Below are 20574 nucleotides of genomic sequence, written 5' to 3' on the forward strand. Positions count from 1 at the left end.
ACAACTTTTTCAAGGACGTTTCCTAAAAATGGCAGATTAGAGATAGGTCTGTAATTATTCAGTACAGTGGGATCAAGACCGCTCTTCTTCAGGAGGGGTTTAGTGACTGCAGTTTTTAAGGCCTCTGGAAATATTCCAGATTGAAGAGACATGATAACTATTTGAGTAATTAGTGGCAACACACTGTTCAGGACAGACATTAGAAATCTAGTGGGTAACACATCAAGGCAGCATGTAGACGAGCTCAGATGGGTGATGGTCTCTTGGACAGTTTGGTCAGTGACAGGTACAAAGTGAGTCACCTTAGAGTGAGTAGGTGGCCGTTGGATAGTTAAATGTGTTGTGGAGTTGATGGCTTTTTTAATGCCCTGAACCTTGTCATTAAAAAATACAGCAAACTCATTACATTTAGGTGTGCAAACCAGTTCTATTGGTTGCTGGGTTTGAGGTTTAGTTAATCTTTTAAACTGCAATGGAGACTGGTTGCTGCAATGGAGACTGGTTGCTGCAATGGAGACTGGTTGCTGCAAGGCACCCTTCTCACAGGCTGGAGGTCCAAATGGTGCTTTTGAGGCTGCCTGAACCAGCTCTGGTCCAATTGGAGGCCACACCCTTTCCAGCACACCTGAAAATAATCACACACATACAAACACAGATCCACAAAAAACACAAGTCCCACTCTGATTCAAATCAAATACACAAAACACAGAACAAACAGTACTAAACAAAACCAAACACGGCCACAGCCGTAACAGCCTAAATCCAAAACACACTTTAGGTTGCAGGCTGAACAAGATCAATATTTATTAAAAGCAATAAAGCTAAACCTTTAAACCTTTAAAACTTAACTTTTTGAACATAAATATGAATTAAAAACAGACATAAATATTAATCAAGAGTGAACCAAATTTAACCTTAAATAAAATATAAAATCTCGCTCTCCATAAAAATATATTCAGTCAAAATTATACAAATATCAATTTGATGCTGAACAAATCAAACAAAGCCTGGAAATATAAATAATAACAAATAACAAATCAAATCATTCAGTTTCCTTTGTGAAACGTATCAGAGGGATTGGATCTTTTATTGTGAATACCATTTTTAGGTCTTATAAAACATTAAAAACGAAATCATATAACTCGTCACTGGGAAATGCAAAAATACTTGACATTTTCCTAATTTTGTGCAACATCAACAGTAAAAATCCACCAAAAACCTCAATACATTCAGAAACAAATTATCTATTGTTGACTTCTTATCTCAAAAAGGGAAGCTGTTCTTCTGCCTGCCTTACATGCTGTCTTTATGTCAAATAGGTTGTAACACCAACTAAACGACAGGCAGACATAAAAAATACATTTTATATGGAAAATAAAGACTTCATAAAAAATGTCTAAAATAGTTGAGAAAGAATGACATTATTAGCATGAGCTGAGTAATCTATAGGCACGATCCAGGTGTTGCCCAAACAAGTCTGTGCTCCTTTAACCCTTTCACCTCGCAGCCTGGGCCCTCCAAACCTCCCCTTTATCTTCAAAAACGTTGGCGGCACCTTCTCTAGGACAGGAGTGTGTGCAGCTGCAGAGGGCGACAATTGCAGGTTTCAGGCCATTCCAAACTCTGTGATATAACAGATAATAGAAAACCAATACTTGCGCAGAATGATTATTTTCTTGTTTCCAAGCACACCCCCTTTAAATTTGCGCCCCGAGCAATCGTCTGTGCGGCCCGTGCCTACTAAGTCCAGAGGTTTTTTGCAGCCTTGTAAAATATTTGCTGGTTTCTGTTCCTTAAATGAAAGGCAACAGCACAAAGAAAAACGTATTTGATGCATAATTCTGTTGAGTATGCTTACTCTAGTACTTTAGAGCTTTTTAAAAAACTTTATTAAAATAATTAAAAGAACTTTATTAAAAGAATAAGTTCAAGAAATAAATATCAATGTTTGTGGGGTTTAAAAAAGATGAAATTGTGGAACTGATTGAACTTTCTACTGACTTAATCTTACTGACTTCATTTTACTCAAAATGTTGCTAAATTCAGGATACAGCAGTTGACTAGGCCACTCTTGACAATCTGACTAAGATCAGTTTAACTTTTACAAAAAAAAACTTCTGAACATTCCTTCACACAAAAATACAAAAGGTTGTGGCTGACTTGAGTTGTGGATTACTTTTCAGGAGAAACAAGACAAAATAATGTGTAACTTGGTGTCTGAGTGCTTCAAATAATATTGTGGCCAGGAGAAATTAGAAACTGCTTAAAAGAAACGGTTAAATAGATAACCACTTCAGACACATTTTGAATGAAGGAATAACATTGAAAGTGGGAAGAAAACCCCAAAACCTGTTATTTTACATAATATTCTATATTCAAGAAAATAAAAGGTTAATGTTATGATTAGTAGTCTGTGGTAACACCAGTTAAGAAAATAAGATGAAATAATAAAAAAAACTAAAATGTGTTTGACTGATTGAGCTTCAAACATGTTATTTTGCTGGAAGAGGTGACAGAACAAAAATTGTTATCCCAGGGTTTCTCAATCACTGTCCTCTAGGGGGCTGTCCAGCTTGTTTTTTATTCCAGAAGAACCAAGTAAGTGATCCAAAAATCAAGAAGGACAGCACACTTCCTTGGCTGAAATTGCGAACCACTGTGGTGATTAGCATTTTATTGTTAGAGGCTGTTTTTATGTGTCATCCACAGCACGTTTGGTGTTAATGTTACTTAAAGGTTGAATGTTTCCTAGTTAATGTGACATAAAGTCTGCACAGTGCATAATTATAAAACATTTCTTGTATTTGTTTCAGCCTGTGATCCAGATGATGAGATTGTGGAGAGGTACATCAAAGTTGTAATGGTCTTTAAAAAAGGACTCACCTTGTCTTGAGGCTTTTAAAAAGTGGGGGGTGAACCAAAACACAAAAGTCACCAACGCTCCTGTGGCAGAACTTGCTATTACAGACCAAGACAAAAACTCAGAGTTTGCCCAGTGACCAGCTGGGTGGTTTCTTTAGGTCTGGCATGAAGGAAATAAAAGCCAATTAAGAAATTGGAGAAAAAAATCCAACAATGTAAAACAAATGAGCAGTTACTGCCCATAGACAAGGGCAGGATATGAAAAGTTGTTTTTAAACATTTGTTAATTTTGAAGAATCTCAAAGAAAATGTTGAAGTTTTTTCTCACTTTTTATATTGATTTTTATTCAAATTTTGAAAGTGATATTCTTTAGTTTCTATTACATGTTTGAAACTGTACATTTTTTCATTGTAACACAATGTTTTTAAATATTTCTGTTGCAATTTTATATATAAAGTTCTTTTGACAAGCTTTATGATTTGTGGTTGTTTTTGGTTAAAACACCTCACACTTTAGATGTGTTGCAAAACACTCAAACTTTTAACAAAATAAGTTAATAATTTCTTTACATTTGTAAGCAGTTTACTAATTTGGCCCGTTTAGACAATAGATGTTAATGAATCTTATTAATATAGAGAGAAATTAGACTCAGTCAGATTTGTGCGTGCGTAATTCTTGATTTGTGCGTAAATTAGGATTTGTGTATGCATATTCTTGCTTTGTGCGTGCGTAAATTAGGATTTGTGCATACATTTGGATTTGTGCGTGATTTGTTACTCACATAATACATTTTGTGTATAAGTTAAAAAAATATAAAATGAAAAAAATACAAAATGCAATTTACGTATGCTCAAATTAAGATTACAACAGTTTGAAACTACTTACACACACACATCTTTAAAAAACATGCACAAATCCCTTGTTACGCACACACGAAGCCAAAGTTACGCACGGATCTACCGTGAGACTGTTTTCACGTCTCACAAATTCGTCTGTAAGTGCTGCGTTTAAATACCAGTGGAATGCTCGGTCATTAGAATCTTCCTATCAGCCTTCCCAGACAATGACTTTATCAATACATGAAGACAGTAGATGTTAATGTTGAACATAGAGGCTACTTACTTCGGGGCGCTGACCACCGAGATGGGCCGCCATTCTTCCTGTGACTCTCTCAGTCTGACTGCCTTTGATTTTTCCGGATGAAAAAAAACAGTGCCCCCTACTGGTCGTTCCTGATACGCATTTTGTATCAATTCGGTGTCTCGGAGAATAATATACTTTTAATATATATATTAGAAAAGTGAACGTCATATTCTCAGATAATCATTTTTATTTTCCTTTAAAGTTTTTTTAAGCCCTGCTACACCCACTGAAGGAAATAGGTGTAGAAGGGAAGGCTGATAGGAAAATTCTAATGACCGAGCATTCCACTGGTATTTAAACGCAGCACTTACGGACGAATTTGTGAGACGTGAAAACAGTCTCACAGTAGATCCGTGCGTAACTTTGGCTTCGTGTGTGCCTAACAAGGGATTTGTGCGTGTTTTTTAAAGATGTGTGTGTGTAAGTAGTTTCAAACTGTTGTAATCTTAAATTTGTGCATACGTAAATTGCATTTTGTATTTTTTTCATTTTATATTTTTTTAACTTATACACAAAACGTATTATATGAGTAACAAATCACGCACAAATCCAAATGTATGCACAAATCCTAATTTACGCACAAATCAAGAATTACGCACGCACAAATCCGACTGAGTCTAATTTCTCTCCATATATTAACACTATCAGATATTTGCAAGACATCTATAATGCTAATAAATATCCTACTAGCATCTTACAAATTAATAATTGCTTATGAATTTGTCAACAGAGATTGTTAATGAATCTTATTAAGCTTATTAACATGCTTGTGTGAGACATCTATTATGCTAATAAATGTCTTACTAAAACCGTAAACATTAATGCTTTTAATATGTTAACAGGGGTTGTTAATGAATCCTATTAAATGTCTTACTAACACCCTATAAATACATTAATCTTTGTTAATGTCGTTAAAGATTCTTATTATAAAGTGTTACCGAATCTGTAAATTTATGTTAATTCCATAAGCACTTCACTACTGTAAATTGTTGCATACCAGCGCAAGGCTGCTTTTCTCCACTTCAGAATCAGTTATGTTGATTGCATAAAGGGTTGAAGGGTTACAGTAGTCGAAAGACTGTCAACACTGGAGCTAAAGCTCTGATGTTAAAGGGTAAATGAAATCGCCCCAAAGATAGTTGACTGGTTGTAAAGCTCTAAAGATTCAGACATGAAATTTTTAGATGGAAAAGTTACAGTTTTTAAAAAGAAATAATGTATTTTTCTTTGTCTTCATTCTTGTTATAGTTCGACCGGATCATCAACTCTAATCAGACTGAAGGAGCCCACTTGGACACCATAAAGCAGAGCAATAAAGACTTAAAGACAAATGCAAATATGGAAGCATAATAATTCTTTCTGGCTAACTAGCAGTGGAATGGGATGGACACAGAAGCCACGAAGAAACATGCCATAGAATTGAATTAATACATTTTTAGCTGTTAAATAGGGACTCCAAACGTCTCTATTAACAAGCAGGACATGTGCCTTGAAACCAAGGAGTTAGTTGGGACATTTTGGCTTAGAAAACACCTTAAGAACCCTTTGCCAATGGCTTGTTGGCAGAAAACGGGAGTTCCAAACCTCAGACAGCAATCCACCCAAAAATCTGGTTGTCTGCAGCCAGCAAGACATCCTTTCAATCCAAGAGAAAAGTAAGATTACTTGTATTTTCTTCCTGCTTTTCCTCTCATCCTGCCTTCTATCAAGTCTCCCATCTTCCCCTATTTTCAGCACAAATGCTGTCCTGCTAATTTTTAAGAATTCTATTAAATCTCTCTTAGTCTAGAGTACATCGCTGTCCCTGCCTTTTTTTGTATGCGGTAAATAAACTAGAAGAATCCATACTTTATTATTCTCCAAAAAGGTGACTATATTTCTGTGGAATGGGTGGTCCAGCAAGAGCTCTTCTTGGAGGATTCAGCACAACCACCTCATCTCTGGAAGTCAGGGGTCGAATGGAGTGGTCCAGCAACAATCCCCTCGATCTCAACCAATCCCTACCATGGGAGGCAGGAGACACCAGTGGCGGTGCTGCGGCCACGGCTTTGGATCTGGAAAACTCTACGAGTCAAGAGGCTGTCGCAAGGAATGTCATCAAAGATAAGAACTGGCCAGCGCTGCTCATCCTCTTCATCATTGCATTAACGATTGGGGGAAACATTCTGGTGATCCTGGCAGTGTCGCTGGAGAAGAAGCTCCAAAACGCCACCAACTTCTTTCTGAGGTCACTAGCAGTTGCAGACATGCTTGTAGGAATCCTGGTTATGCCCATCTCCCTTATCAACATCCTCTATGGTGAGTGAAGAACATTGAAAAAAACAACATTTTGTCATTATATTTCACCAGTATGCATTTGAAATACACAGAACACAGAAATAAAATGAATTTTGCTGCCTGACTTAAACAAAGCAATCAGAAATGTACACTTCAATTAAGAAAAGCCTCCATAGGAAATTATGCTTTTCTAAGAAAAACACTGTTGAAAACAGTCTGACCTGCCACAAAGTTAAAACCACCCACCTCATATTGTGCAGTAGCTCAAAACAGCTTTGACTTTTTAGAGCATTGAGAAATGACTTCTGGGAGTTTCCTGTGTTACCAGACTTATTTTAGCTCTGTGTGTTCCTGTGTGTTACCGAATGGAAAGACTGGATCCGACTCATTTAAGCTAGTCCCACAGACACTAGCTAAAACTGGTGTCGAGGGAGTTTTGAGGCTTGCAAAATTACTTTGTTTTCCTTGTGCAGTCTTAGGGCAGTATTCTTATTGTTCCCAGGTGCATTGCCTCAATGGAGAAGGCCACTGATGCAGTGCTTTGGCTACATGGAGATATAGCACGTCTGCAGCACCACTAAAACTGCTGTTGAATGTCAATAACTAACACAAGGATGCCAAGATAAAATAAACTATTGTATTTTTTATCCTACCATGTTATGCAATGCTATAATACAAGACAACATAGCTTATCGAGGGTAGTAAAATAATTGTTTACTAGGCAGAAGAGTAAATTACTTTTTACAGCCAGTCTTTCTTAATGTTCTTAATTTCACACTAATTTTTTTTTTTTTTTGTCAAATTGTTTACTGTTTTCAAAACTTTTTTTTCACTAAAATGAACTTTAGTGTGGTGTTTTTTCATCTGGAAAAAAAAAATCTGTGAATACATGAAACCGTGAAAATGTGAATAAGGGGGGAAACGCTGTGTTATTCTTCACGAGCATTTATTGCATTGCCTGAAGTGTATTTTTACTAAACTCCACTATACAATCCTGATCCAAACCCAAGGAACAGTTTAAAAAATGCAAGAAATTGCATTTATTGCAGCTGGACCTTAAAAGGGTTCTGCTTAAAACTTCAAAATGCAAAAAGAATAAAGACGAGTAAGAGAACACATTTTTAGCTGCCAATTATTGAGAATAACAATTTAAATGAAAAGGATTGGTCATAAGCTGATCGAAAGTTTAATTCCACAGCCTTCAAAATTAAGAATTTGCACCAAAATCTAGCATTCAAATGTTTTTTCTAAATAATTGTCCTGTCAAGATATCTTGATGGCAAAGACAAAAAAGGTACATTTCTTTGAACATGGCAGTATGGTTGAGCTGCATGAACAAGACCTCTCACAACGTGCCATTGCTGCTGAGTAAAATTATTTGATTTTTTTTACTTGAAATTGTTTATTTCAAGCAATCAATCAAATAAGAATAGTACACAAAACATTACAATCATCAGTTATACGTTCATACAATGACAAATCAAACTAAGGATAATAAAACATAAAATTAATTATGGCTTGAAAGGGAGTGGAAGGAAGCGAATTTATATCAAAGTCAAAGTCAAAGTCAGCTTTATTGTCAAGTATGCTGCATGCACAAGACATACAGCACAGATGAAATTGCTTTTCTCTCACCCCACAGTGCAAGCAGCATATAAAATAATAAATAAACAACATAAACAAAATAGATAAAAGGACAGTAATAAGAAGAAGAATAACAGTAATCTAAACAGTGCAAAAGAGCAATGACATGGTTAGTGGCAGTTTAAAGTGACAACAGTGCTAAGAACAGTAATTGGATAAGTCATGATGGCAGTCTTTGGTGAAGATGGTGTTCTGAACTGGTGCGAAAGTTTTCAATGTGAGCTCGTAGGACGGAGTGGAGGGGGCAGAGGGGGGAGGGCAGGGAGGGAGTTGAGTGTCCTTATTGCCTGATGGAGGAAACTGTCCTTGAGTCTGCTGGTTCTGGCCTGGAGACTTTGCAGTCTCCTCCCTGATGGCAGCAGGTTGAAGTGTCTCTGGGATGGCTGGGAGGGGTCCCCTGCAAACCTGATGGCTTTGCGGGTGAGACGGGAGTGAAAAATGTCCAAGAGGCCAGTAAGAGGGACACCAACAATCTTCTCAGCTGTCTTCACAATGTGCAGCAGAGTCTTCCGGCAGGACGCGGTGCAGGCTCCGTACCACACAGTGATGCAGCTGGTCAGGATGCTCTCGATGGCGCCCCTGTAGAAGGTCTGCATGATGGGGGGAGGAGCTCTGGCCCTCTTCAGTTTGCGGAGGAAGTACAGGCATTGTTGGGCTTTCTTGGCCAGTGATGCAGTGTTGTAGTGTTGTATATATATATATAATCCCACCCCAGTTCTACCGTAACCATTTAATTACATAATTTATTATTATCCGGTTCATAACTTTTATCAGACAGACTTAAGAATCCTTGGTATGAATAAAGCACATGACAGACATGAATTACTTAAAATATTATGTAAAAAAATAACTAATTTAGGAATCAACATGGCAAATCGACAGTTATCTAAAATATCTACAGATTATGTTAAGTATAAAAATCATGCATATGATTAAAAAATAGTAGTATATCAGTAAAATACACAGAACACTGTTTCAAAAATCTTCACAGCAAAAATTAATCAAGTATCAAAAGTTAAAAAAATATGTGCAAATTATGTTTAATTAGGAAAAATCCTGAATCCATTTTCGGAGCAAGTGAAGTAATATAATTTAAAATCAATCAATTTAATTATCATCATAAAATGATTAAGCTTTTTTATTATTTTTGTATTATTTTTTTATAATACGGTAATGCTGAGAAATAAAATAAAAAAGGGTCCATATTCTGTCAAATGACCAAGGTCGGTATTCCTTCTTCTGCTGATTAACAGCCGTCCTTCTGGTTTAAACAGAGTTTACAGTTCTCTTCGATGTTATGTCTGCAGACATTAGATTGAGGTCCTTTTCCTTCTTCAGCTGATATCAGCTGCGCTAAAGGTTGAGGTCAAGTTGTCTGTCTGCAAGTCAGAACTCTGCTGAACATCAGGGTCACTTCAGACTTAGAGAAAGCGATGAATCCAGGCGCCATATTTCTTGAAATTATATTTGACTCTTTGAGTTATTACTGCATATTGGTTCAGATGTCCGTGATAAAACACTTCTCAAAATCCTTCATGGTGTTCACAACCAGAACCTTGGACCAGTCCGGTGGACCGAGTGGTTTGAGGTAAATCCTGCAGCCTTTAACCCAAGTGTTCTCAATCTGCTGACGCTTCCTGAGTAGCCTGGCATGTTTGGCCATTTCAGCATTCCTTCTGGTCGGATGGTCGTTTAGATAAACAGCAGATCCTTTCAGATTCCTCCTTTGATTCATCAGAGTTAGCTTGTGTTTTTGATTCACAAACCTGATGAGGATCGCTGGTTTATCCTCCTAGGGAGCGGGTGGCAGGTGTAGATGGTATTTAGATCCAGGGAAATCAATTTAGGCGTGAAAAATGATTCCACTTGGCGTTCCAGAGTCTCTCCCTCGCTCCCCGTTTCAGAAGAACTGCTAGCAATGCTAGCGCTATTAGCAGTAGCAATGCTAACTCCAGCTGCATTTAGCTTTGCCCGAGGTTTGATCGGTAATCCAGTGAGAATGACATTATTCATCCTTGCTTGTTGTTCCACATTGTCCAGTCTTTTCTCCAGAATGTCGACCCGGTTTTCTCGTTGCTCGTTTTGAGCTCGGAACCTGCGGAACTCTTCCATTAGCTCCATGAGAGGAGTTAGCTTAGCTTTCGCTTGCTCCATGAAAGGATACAACGCAGCTTGGATATCATCAAGAATCTTTTTAATGTCTTCATAGTCAACTGTTGCTTGTTTTTTTCTTAGGGTCCATGGTCAACTCTCTTTTTTTGTTGGAGAAAACCAACTTTTAAGTCACTTGAAGATAGTTGTATAGCCGCCGTGAGCCACACGCGTCCGTGCTGTAACCCAGAACCGGAAAAAAAGTAAATTGGTAGTAAATGGTAAAGTAAAATGGTAGTTTTGAATTTATTAAAATGGGTTAGAGAACAAGGGTTCTGAGATTTACAGAGCAAAAAAGTCAAGTTTCGACACAAAAAATGTCTTCGGTACTGAGCCAGAGAATCCAAAAGGCTGTTTGCCAAGACACAGGAGAAACCTCAACCCAAATTAAGACCATCACTGCTTCTTACTGTTGCTCAGTAATGATCAGATGGCATCTGCAAGAGAAATGTGATGACTGGGTTCTTCAAAAGGATAATGCTGCAGTTCACAAAGCCTGTCCAACGAGACTTTTTTCAAGAGAATAACCTCACTCTTTTAGAGCATCCTGCATGTTCTCCTAATATAAATTCTACTGAGAACATTTGGGGATGGATGATAAAGGGAAGTTTACAAAAATGAACATCAGTTCCAGACGATGGATGCCCTTTATGAAGGCATCTTCACCACTTAGCACAACCTTCCCAAAAGCCTTTTAGAAACTCTCGCTTCACTCATGCCAAAACAAATCTTTGAGGTGATCAACAAAAATGGGGAAGCTATTCATTACTGATGGTTTTATTTGGATCATTTCATTTTTATTTTGGGGAATTAACATTTTTGTTTGAGGACCTCACAGGGTTTTTTTTTTTTTAGGCTATGGTCCTAAATCTTTCATCATCTGATTAACAGCTCATTTCTGTTCAATTGTTGTTTAAATTCTCTGCTCAAAGTGTTCGGCATCTTGTTCTCATTTCTCGTTTCTACACTTTGAAGCTCTAATTAAAACCTAGTTAAAATCTAGCCTTGCAAAATGCAAATTCATGCAATTTCTTGTCTGGTTTTAAGATTTTGTTTAGGAATGTATTTGTGACGATTGTGAATATTCAATTCTTGGGATACTCATTAAAGCCCTATTAAGCGCAGAGACAAGTGTTTGTTAATTCATGCTTTCACTTCACATCCACTCATTTTAAGCCAGCCCTCAGTGCAACAAAGACACAGATTATCTAAACCCTTGTAAAGGTCGGTTGCTGTGTAAATGCTTCCCTTTAAAACTCAGTTATTATTGGAGCAATCCACATTTCTACAATTGATCTCAAGCCTGCACCCACGCACCAGCTGTAGTCGGCACACTGTGACAAATGCACTGTTAGTATTTCCCTTTTAATTTTTTAAATGATTACAGACTCACTCAAATGCTGCACATTTCTGCTTTGCATTTGTTTCATGCCAGCTTGGTAATTGTAATGTCATTCCAGCTTTCAGCTGCAGCTATTGCTTTCAAAATCACAGATATGATTCTGCACCAACACTTTATTTTCTGTAATAGAGAGGATTAGGCCATTTAAAGAGGATGGTTTTATTTTTTCCTGTAAAGTGACGGAGGAGCACATGCCAGTAACATTTCAGCCAGGTCTTTACATTTATAGATCAAAAGGTTGTCCTTATAAATGTCACAGTCACAAAAGTGATCATAGTGCTGATAATGCACAGCAAAACCTTTCTCGGTGATGTACATAAACAGCCTTCAACCTTTGCAGTTCTCAGTGATGCCAATCTGCCTCACAGCTGACATTACTGATCTTAAGGTTCAAATATTTGGATACATCAATTTGCCGTTTTACCAGAAGCCTTTTCAGAATTTATATCTAGTTAATGACCTTTACAAATAATCCCTTCTGTCAATTGAAGGAAATCTGAGAATATCCACACTTAGTTGACAAATATTTTTGACCAAAACTTTACACTAGTTGTTTTTTTTTTTTTTTTTTTTGGAGGAATTAACATTATAATACACTTATAAACTCAAAAATATGATTTTGCATGATATAGGCCCAACATGTTTTTCTTTTACATATAAAACTGAACAATGTTCATGTTAGCTGCTGCGCATGTTTTCAGTCTTTTTTCACTTTTTCTCTGCAAGTGTAATGCTCAGCTTGTACAGTCACATATACAACTGCCACTGCATGATGGGGAGGCATTGGGAGAATCTTCAAGATTAGCTGCCTTCGCCTGATTTTTCTAAAATCATTGGCGTGGTGAAAAATGCAGACAGCAGCAGGCAGTCATTAAAAATCTGCCGAAAGCTGGCCGACCACACAGCTGGATCTCCGGCCGGCAGCAGCTCTGACTGGACGATGTGTAAATGTCTCTGCACAGTGGCCGTCTATATCAAATGCCGACATCTGCCCAGTAGCAGTGTTCCCTGCTGGCTTACATACACAATAATATTATTTATGTCAAAAACAAAGTTACAAATTCATTGGAGATGTGGCATTCATGAACAAACTGAACGCATCGTTAACATGAACGATGGGGATGGTCGGCTGGAAACCATTCTTTCTTTCCTTTTTTTTTCTCCCTCCCCTGAGTTGCACACGTTTACATAAATACTCAAACAAGCTCATCCTTTTTATTATCACATAAGTTCTGCACACCTGATTTACGTGAGTGCCTCACAAAGAAAGGAGAAAAGGACAGCTTTAGAGCTGCAGTGCATGCGGCACATGGGGGTGTATTGCTCAATAGTGTGCTCGGTGAGCTTGTGTATATGCACAAACACATGAAAAATTATAGAGGGAACATTCCTGCCACCAAACTGCTACTCCGCATCCTCCAAATGTGGCAGGGCTGTGGTTGACCGATGTCAGTTCAAAAAAAAAAATAAATCTCAGTTCAATTTTAACTTTTTCTTAAAACCCTAGTAGCTGCCAGTATGCAGCCACCTGCCAAATTTGCTGGAAAAACTGGCCTTTAATTGCTGCACGGTGGCATTTTGGTATATGTGACCGTAGCTTAATAAGCTGGTAACTTCCAGTCTTAGTTGTTTTAGTCTAGTCTATCAACCATTTCTCAGGAATACAAAGTAACCTAGGAAGGGTTGATTGCTGCTTAATGGGCCACACTCGCTCATTGTACACACAGACTGTGTACAGCCTGTCTGTCAATGCAAACTGGAGCTGCTAGTGTCTGCAGACTGCAGTAATCAAAGGTTCTCATAAACAATCACATTGAAGAATAAACAAAAATCTGATTGGTCTGTCAGTCTTTCACTACCTGATGCACTAGCATACAGAGACTGATGGATGAAATAAATCTCAGTGATAAAAAGATTTCCTGTCCTTGTAAACACATTTTAACATGGAGAATTAAAGTTCTGAGTCATCAGCACAAACAAAACAGCAGTTCATAGCAACCTGATGACAAATTTCTAATCCTGAAAATTGGTGTTTGTTTGTCATAATCACATCATTTGCTGTGTGTGCAGTGATAGATAGTGCATGCAGGCATGGAAGAACTTTCTGCTTTATATTTTTCACCACACCAAGCTGTTTACCTATTGCGGATTCAGTCTTTCCAGCCTTAGACAGCTCTTTGAAGTTTGGAGTGTGGCTGTTTGAGGTTGTGGACAGGTTTATTTCATACAGATAACTAGTTCAAACAGGTCTCATTAATATCAGTAATGAGTGGAGGACAGAGGATCCTCTTACAAAAGAAGCAAACGACTCTGGGAGTTTTTCGGGCAGGCAACTCGAGCAGTGCGTTTACCTGGTTATTCCTTCCTGCGGGCGGTTCAGTCTAATCAACTCATCTGTTCAGCGTCCTACTTAAGTTCCAGGTGCGGTCCAATCCTCTTCTTCCATTTCCGCAAGCTCTGCGTTCGTCACTGGTTCTCCATGCTCGCTGTTCTCCTTCTCGCTTTTTCAGCGTCATATGTCTTCCCACCGTTCTTTTTCGGACTCGATGGTCCCCCTTCTTCTGATGTGGGGGCTTCCGTCTTCCGAGTCTGCCCCTCCTTTTTTGGCTGTTCAGCAGGCAGTGTCGCGTCTTACGGCGCCGCAGCACTCGTGTCTGTCGGGGTCAGCCTCCTCGTGTTCGGTTTTTCAGTGGTGTTCGATCGGGAGATGTCTGGGTCTTCTTGACTGCCGTGCTCACCGGAAACCCTATGGTGAGCGTGCCATGCTGTCCTCTTCCTGTGTTTTTCTGTGTTGAGGCTTTTCTGGCTTTCGCTTCTTCCTGGTTCTCTGCTTCACCCGGTCATCGGTGACGTCACGCCCCTAAGGACCCTGGGAATTGCAGTTCTTGTTCTTAAAAGAAATGATGTGCACCTGGTTCGGATTCTGCTGTGTGGCTTTGTGTCGTCCGGTTATCGTTTTGGGGATTGTGGAGTCCTTTCCGTGGTTATGAAGGCTGGCGGCCCTCTTCTGGACGGGTTTCTCATGCTAGCTGAATTTGTTGTGGCTTTTGGCATATTCTCTGTTGCTGTGTGTTATTTAGGGGCCGGATGAGAATCTTGGCCATCCATCATTCGATACTGGCTCTGTTATGGTGGCTCTCTGTTTTGTTTCTTTTCTGTTAAAGCTGTTGTGTACATTCGATGGTTTAACCAGCGTTTGGATTGGTCCGTCGTTGGACCTGTCTCTCATCTGTGGACATTTTACTTGTCATTAGTCTCTTTTAAAGCGAAGTAAAATCTCTCCTAAAAAAACGAGACACCGCCTTCAGGTCAAGGGACGGCGACTGGCTCGAATACAGCGCAGCCAGATCTGCCCTAAAAAAAGGCATAAAGAAGGCCAAAATGGCCTACAAAAAGGCGATTGAGAACCACTTCGCTGACAACAACCCCAGGAAGATGTGGCAGGGGATAAACCAAATCACAAATCAAAGGAGCAGCAACACAGTGTCCACTGGAGCGGATGCCTCCTTGGCAAGGGAGCTAAACCATTTCTTTGCCAGGTTTGACACGCAGAGGCCCCCAGCAGACACGCCACAATCATCATCACCCCACACCAACAGTACCCTAGTACTCCAGGAATAAGAAGTACGACGGATGCTTAAATCAGCCAACCCCAGGAAGGCAAGGGGACCAGATGGAGTACCAGGCAAAGTACTCAGCGCATGCGCCGACCAACTAGCAGACGTTGTCACCAGAATCTTCAATCAGTCCTCACAACAGTGCAGCATCCCAGCCTGCCTCAAAACCTCCACCATAATTCCTGTTCTCAAAAAGCCAGCAGCAGACAGTCTCAACGACTACAGGCCAGTTGCCCTCACACCTGTAGTCATGAAGTGTTTTGAAAGACTGATAGCAAAACACATCAAAGATAACCTTCCACCCACCCTCGACCAGCTCCAGTTTGCCTACAAACCAAATCGCTCAACAGATGATGCTATATCCACCACTCTTCACTCTGCCCTGAGCCACCTGGACCACCCAGGGAACTACACAAGGCTGCTCTTTCTGGACTTCAGCTCAGCCTTTAACAACATCATCCCAGACATCCTGACAGAGAAACTGCTTCACCTGGGCCTTTCTTTCCCCATCTGCTCATGGATTAAAGACTTTCTGTCAGAACGACCACAATCTGTCAAACTTGGACCCCACCTTTCATCCACCATCACCATCTGCACAGGATCACCACAAGGATGCGTACTGAGCCCACTCCTCTTCACGCTCTACACATCGGACTGCACGCCGACCCACCCCTGCAACACCATCATCAAATTTGCTGATGACACCGCTGTGGTCGGGCTCATCTCAGGGGAAGATAAGACTTTCTACAGGGATGAAGTCAGCAGACTGGAAAAGTGGTGTTCAGGAAACAACCTCCACCTGAACACCACCAAAACCAAAGAAATAATCCTGTACTTCAGAAAGGGGAGAGTGTACCCGCCCCCACTTTATATAAATGGGGTCAGCGTGGACAGGGTTCACTCTATCCGCTACCTAGGTGTGCTGATCACAGAGGACCTCTCCTGGACTGCAAACACCACTGCGGCAGTAGGGAAGGCCCAGCAGCGTCTCCACTTTCTGAGAATGCTTAGGAGGAACAACCTGGAGAAGAAGCTGCTGGTGACCTTCTACAGAGCCACCATCGAGAGCATCCTCACGTACTGCATCACAGCCTGGTATGCAGGATGCTCGGCGGCAGACAGGAAGGCGCTGCAGAGGGTGATCAACATGGCCCAGAAAATCACCGGCTCCCCCCTGCCCAGCCTAGAGGACATTGCTAGCTCTCGCTACACGAGCAGAGCCAGGCAAATCATCAAGGACTCCCACTATCCCAACCACCACCTGTTCCAACTGCTACCGTCAGGCCGACGGTACAGATCCCACAAGGCTCGCAAAAATAGACTCAAGAACAGTTTTTTTTCACAGAGCAGTCAACCTCCTAAACAAATGTGAATCCCACAAAAATCTGTAATTCGTGCAATATTTGAACCGAATGTGCAATATTATCAATTTCCATGTGCAATAAAGTGCAATAAAGAAAAGTTATGTAGCTTGTACATTTGTATATTTTCAGTTAAACACAATTTTATTGTTCTTTAGGAGATTACCTATTTTTATTGTTTAAGCAGCTGGAGAGCACCGGAAATTTCGTTGTCACAAGTTTCTTGTGTAACAATGACAATAAAGGCTTTCTGATTCTGATTCTTTTATGCAGCATCTGTGGCTAATTTTCTCATTTTAATTCGCTTGGTCCGGAAACGACGATCCCCGTGGCGTCACAACCGCGTTCTCAGCTGTCTCGTTCTGCTCCACCCTTCCTCCCTTGGGGCCAGCTGGTGAGTCTGTGTCCCTGTGTTCCCCAGAGAGTCCAGCCCTAGCCTTTGGGGACCTAACATCAACCACCCTTGTAAAAGTGTCAGCTTTGTACGCAGCCTGGTCTTCACAACCTAACAGATATTTTGTTATTTTCTCTCTCTGGTTGGTTTAGGGGTTTCTAGCTGGTTTGTGGGGGCTATGTGGTGGGCTCTTTCCAGGCCCCATTTTCCCGTTTTCGAGTCAGCCCCTGAGGGTTGCCACTCGGAAGTATTCCGGTTTGATGCAACTTATATTAGAACTGTCGGCGCCTGGCAGTTCATCCATTCTGGGCATCGGCAGCCTAATTCCTTGTGATCCTTCCGGTTTTGTTTTTTTATTTTTGCACTTTGGCTGACCGTGCCATCTTGATGATTAATTCCACCGGATGCAATGCATGGCTGGGAAAGGTGGATATATCAGATGTTCTCACTGTTCTACCTATCCATCCCTCCCAGGGTCATTTGATCCCTCCCGGTGGCGCTCAAAGTGTTATTTATCAGTTTACCTTTTGGCTGACGTAACAGTCCTCATGTTTTTGACTACATTTGTCAGAAGCCCTGTGCTGGACTTTGTGTAATCCTATGGGCTCCCCTTCATTTTGCATCTTTTTGATGATTTATCGGTGGTCGATTTTCCCCCTTTATCCCCGGTCTTTGCATCTCTGTTGTCGCAACTCGTTTTCGAATCTGAGTTTCCGCTTTATATAAGTGAGACGTATGGTTCTCCACCCGTCTGGATTTATTTTCTGCCATGGATCTCTGGTTTATTGATGCAAGCCTCTCTGCCTACGATGAAATCCCTCGCATTTTTCATCGTTTTTTCAATCTTTGGATGTATAAATGGGATCTTGTCGTTGTTGGGCCACCTGAATTTTGCTATGTACATTTTTCCCCATGGTCTTCTGTTTATCTTGTTTCTTGTTCTTGGTCGTTCAGTCCCAGACCTCCGTGTTCCTGTTGTTCTGGATGTTTCTCCGTCTTACGATTCTGGTCTCTCCTTGGTGTTTCGTTGTGGCGATGACTGATTCAGGTCTTCGGTCTCCCTTCACTGGTTTTCTGAGGTTGCGCCCTCCTTTGGTTTTGGGGGAATTTTATGAAGACTGGTTTATAAATGTCCGGCCGCCAGAAATTTAGGATGTTGAACCCAAATCCACTGCTCTAATGGTCGATTATCGGATCATTGTGTTCTGAGAGAATTCAGCCGTGGAGGTTATTACAAAGGTTGTTTCAAGAAGTGCGATGAAAAACAATTTAATGCGTCAGCGGTTGACATGGTTTAGTGTTTAAATAACTTTACACAACGAGCAAATTTTATCCCTGGCCGTAGATACAATATCACTGACTATCTCTAGCTTCAGTTCCAAGAGTTACATTTTGTGTCCACAAGCCAATCCTCAGTCTGCCCTGCTTTCAAGCAGATGACACTAAGAGCATCTCTATTTAGAGACTTGTTGTCATCCGCCTCTGAATGGATGAGGTCCAGCCCGGCTAAAATACTATCAAAACCTACGATCCCTCATGGATCTCAAATTGTTCTTCCTTTGCAGTATCCAGACACCCCTTTGCCAATTGATATTTGAGTAGTCTGTGCTTTTGTTGTCCACCTATTTGAGAACCGCTGATTTCAAGTACAACGCATCAAATCCAGCCGAGCTGCAGTCCATTGCTACGTGAGATGTCGACCTTCCTCATCTACGTATTCTCCTTTGTCCTTGGATACCCTTCCATTCGCCTGCTCTTTGATGGCCTTCTAAAGGTGCGTCCCTCCGGAATGAAGGTTCTCTCTTACCATTGGTGCATATAAAATTTTAGTGTTCTGTAACTTCCATATTTCACTGTCGATTCTCTGTTGGTATCAGTGCTTCTGATGGCTTTCTATGGTGCGGTGAATACACAAATAGAACCTTCTCTTTAAACTCATTACTTGATTTCACTTTCTCAGATTTGTTTTTTAAAAGCACCTTTATTCCCTTTATCTCAAGCATTCTAAAACTGATCAGTTCTGCTAAGTTATTTATATATTCATTGCCAAGACTAGTACTGCTTTTGTCTTTATCTATGCATCGCTTCCTGAGCTTGCGACCCCTACTCCCCGGTCAGCACTTCCGTTTCTGGCGGATGACGTAAAACCCTTGACAAAGTTGGCTGGCTTCCAAGTTCCACAGTCTCTGCTCGTCCTGCAGCTTCCCTGCAGATCTCGCCCCTGCACTCCTTGAATTGGTGCCGCAACAACAACTGCACTATACGTACATATTTCTGCACTGCAAGTGATGGTGCGGTGGACCACCTCCGCGTTCCAAAGAGACTTCAGACTTAAATCAACCAATGTGTTAACAGCAGAAAGGAAAACAATTTCTTGGATTATGGATGTTTGAATACTATATTTTGCCAGGTGGAAGACCCAAATTTAGGATGTTCTTAAGCTCGTATTATAGTATACCAATGGAGTTCGAATTTGAATGTTACTTAAACTCGTATTATTAGTGTGCCAGATGGAAGCATTGAATTATGGCCATTGGGGGGAGGAGCTACTTGGCAGTGGTCCCCCTCCCATGGTTCCGTATGGAATACCCCCCCCCCCTCGGTTTTATTTGCACCTTAGACATGTAGGGCCCTTGGTAGGAGGGGTGCTTGGACATCACTGCCAGCAAGCGGCAGATGTCCTTTAGCGCCCTACCTGCCAATTTTAACTGCACCGTAGACATTTAGGACCCCTTGGTGGGGAGGGTGATGGGACATCACTGTGAGTAATCAGGAGATATCCCCTCAGTGCCCTACCCGCCAATTTTAACTGCAACCCCTTAGTACATACACCCTTTACTCCTCAAAATATACCTCAGCATAAACACACACACATGCACAGACACGCCCTCACAAATACACACACACGCATTTCACAAGGAAGATGGGACCTAGGACCGTCTGTCCCCCACCCCATCCCTGGTAGGGGGCACTGGGCCTTTGACAACGGTGGTCGTGTTCACTGGGAGCTGGCTTCCTGGGACCGGTGGCCCTCTCTCCATGCAGGGAGAGGGATCCCTGAGCTTTTTCACAAGACCAACAGCCAGCGATCACATCCCACCTGAGCTGGGGGGTGTCCGAGTCCCTGAGCGCTGGGCCTCACCAAATTTCCAACTGTGGGCGAGCCTGGTCGGGCCATGTTTACAACACCTCTTGTAGACCCCCTCTTCTCCTGGGTGCCCTCCTCCTAGGCGGGGGCGGCTGGCCCCTGCCTTGCTCCTTCCTGGACCAACCGTGGGCCAGGTGGGTGGCTGCCTGGAGCACGGGGCGTGTCTCCCTTGGGGGGTCCTGACTCGTACCTGGGGTTGGGGCGGGGGGATGCCCAGAACTCCTGGGTGGTGATGAGGTGCTCGTCTGGGGCTGTGGGCATTTTTCTGGGCCCTGCGTTGGGCCCTCCCTGCGGGGGGCTGCTCTCCTGGTTGAGGTGGAGCTGCACTCTCTGTCCCCCCATGCCTCCCTGCTCTCTGGCTCTGGGGGCCCCGTGACGGCCCTGCTGGCCCTGGCCTGGGTGGCGGATGTAATCACCCGGGGGTGGTTGTTCTCTATCTGCTGCCGTGCGGGCGTTGGGGGGTTCTGGCTGCTGCAGCTGCTGCGGCGGGGGTCTTGGTGTGGGGACGACTGGGCACTCTCCCTCCTTCTTTTTACATTACATCATCCATTTTAGAGGAACATGAACTCTCACT

At 41.5% G+C, this 20574-nt stretch overlaps 1 protein-coding gene across 3 annotated transcripts in view; it reads left to right on the plus strand.

The window, feature by feature from the left end:
* The window catches only part of htr2cl1 (5-hydroxytryptamine (serotonin) receptor 2C, G protein-coupled-like 1), a 249902-nt gene that overhangs the window by 190646 nt on the left and 38682 nt on the right, over positions 1-20574 (plus strand). For 2 of the 3 annotated variants that reach the window (XM_078935954.1, XM_078935955.1), the window contains exon 4: positions 5255-6304. In XM_078935954.1, coding sequence (XP_078792080.1) covers positions 5893-6304 — 412 coding nt within the window. In that variant the 5' untranslated portion in view covers positions 5255-5892. Of the gene's footprint in view, positions 1-5254; positions 6305-20574 lie in introns of those variants that run through there. The other variant, XM_078935956.1, reaches the window with a different exon arrangement.

The sequence above is a fragment of the Oryzias latipes genome, chromosome 18 (assembly GCF_053564925.1).
Source record: "Oryzias latipes strain Hd-rR chromosome 18, Olatipes_Hd-rR_3.1".
Taxonomy (NCBI): domain Eukaryota; kingdom Metazoa; phylum Chordata; class Actinopteri; order Beloniformes; family Adrianichthyidae; genus Oryzias; species Oryzias latipes.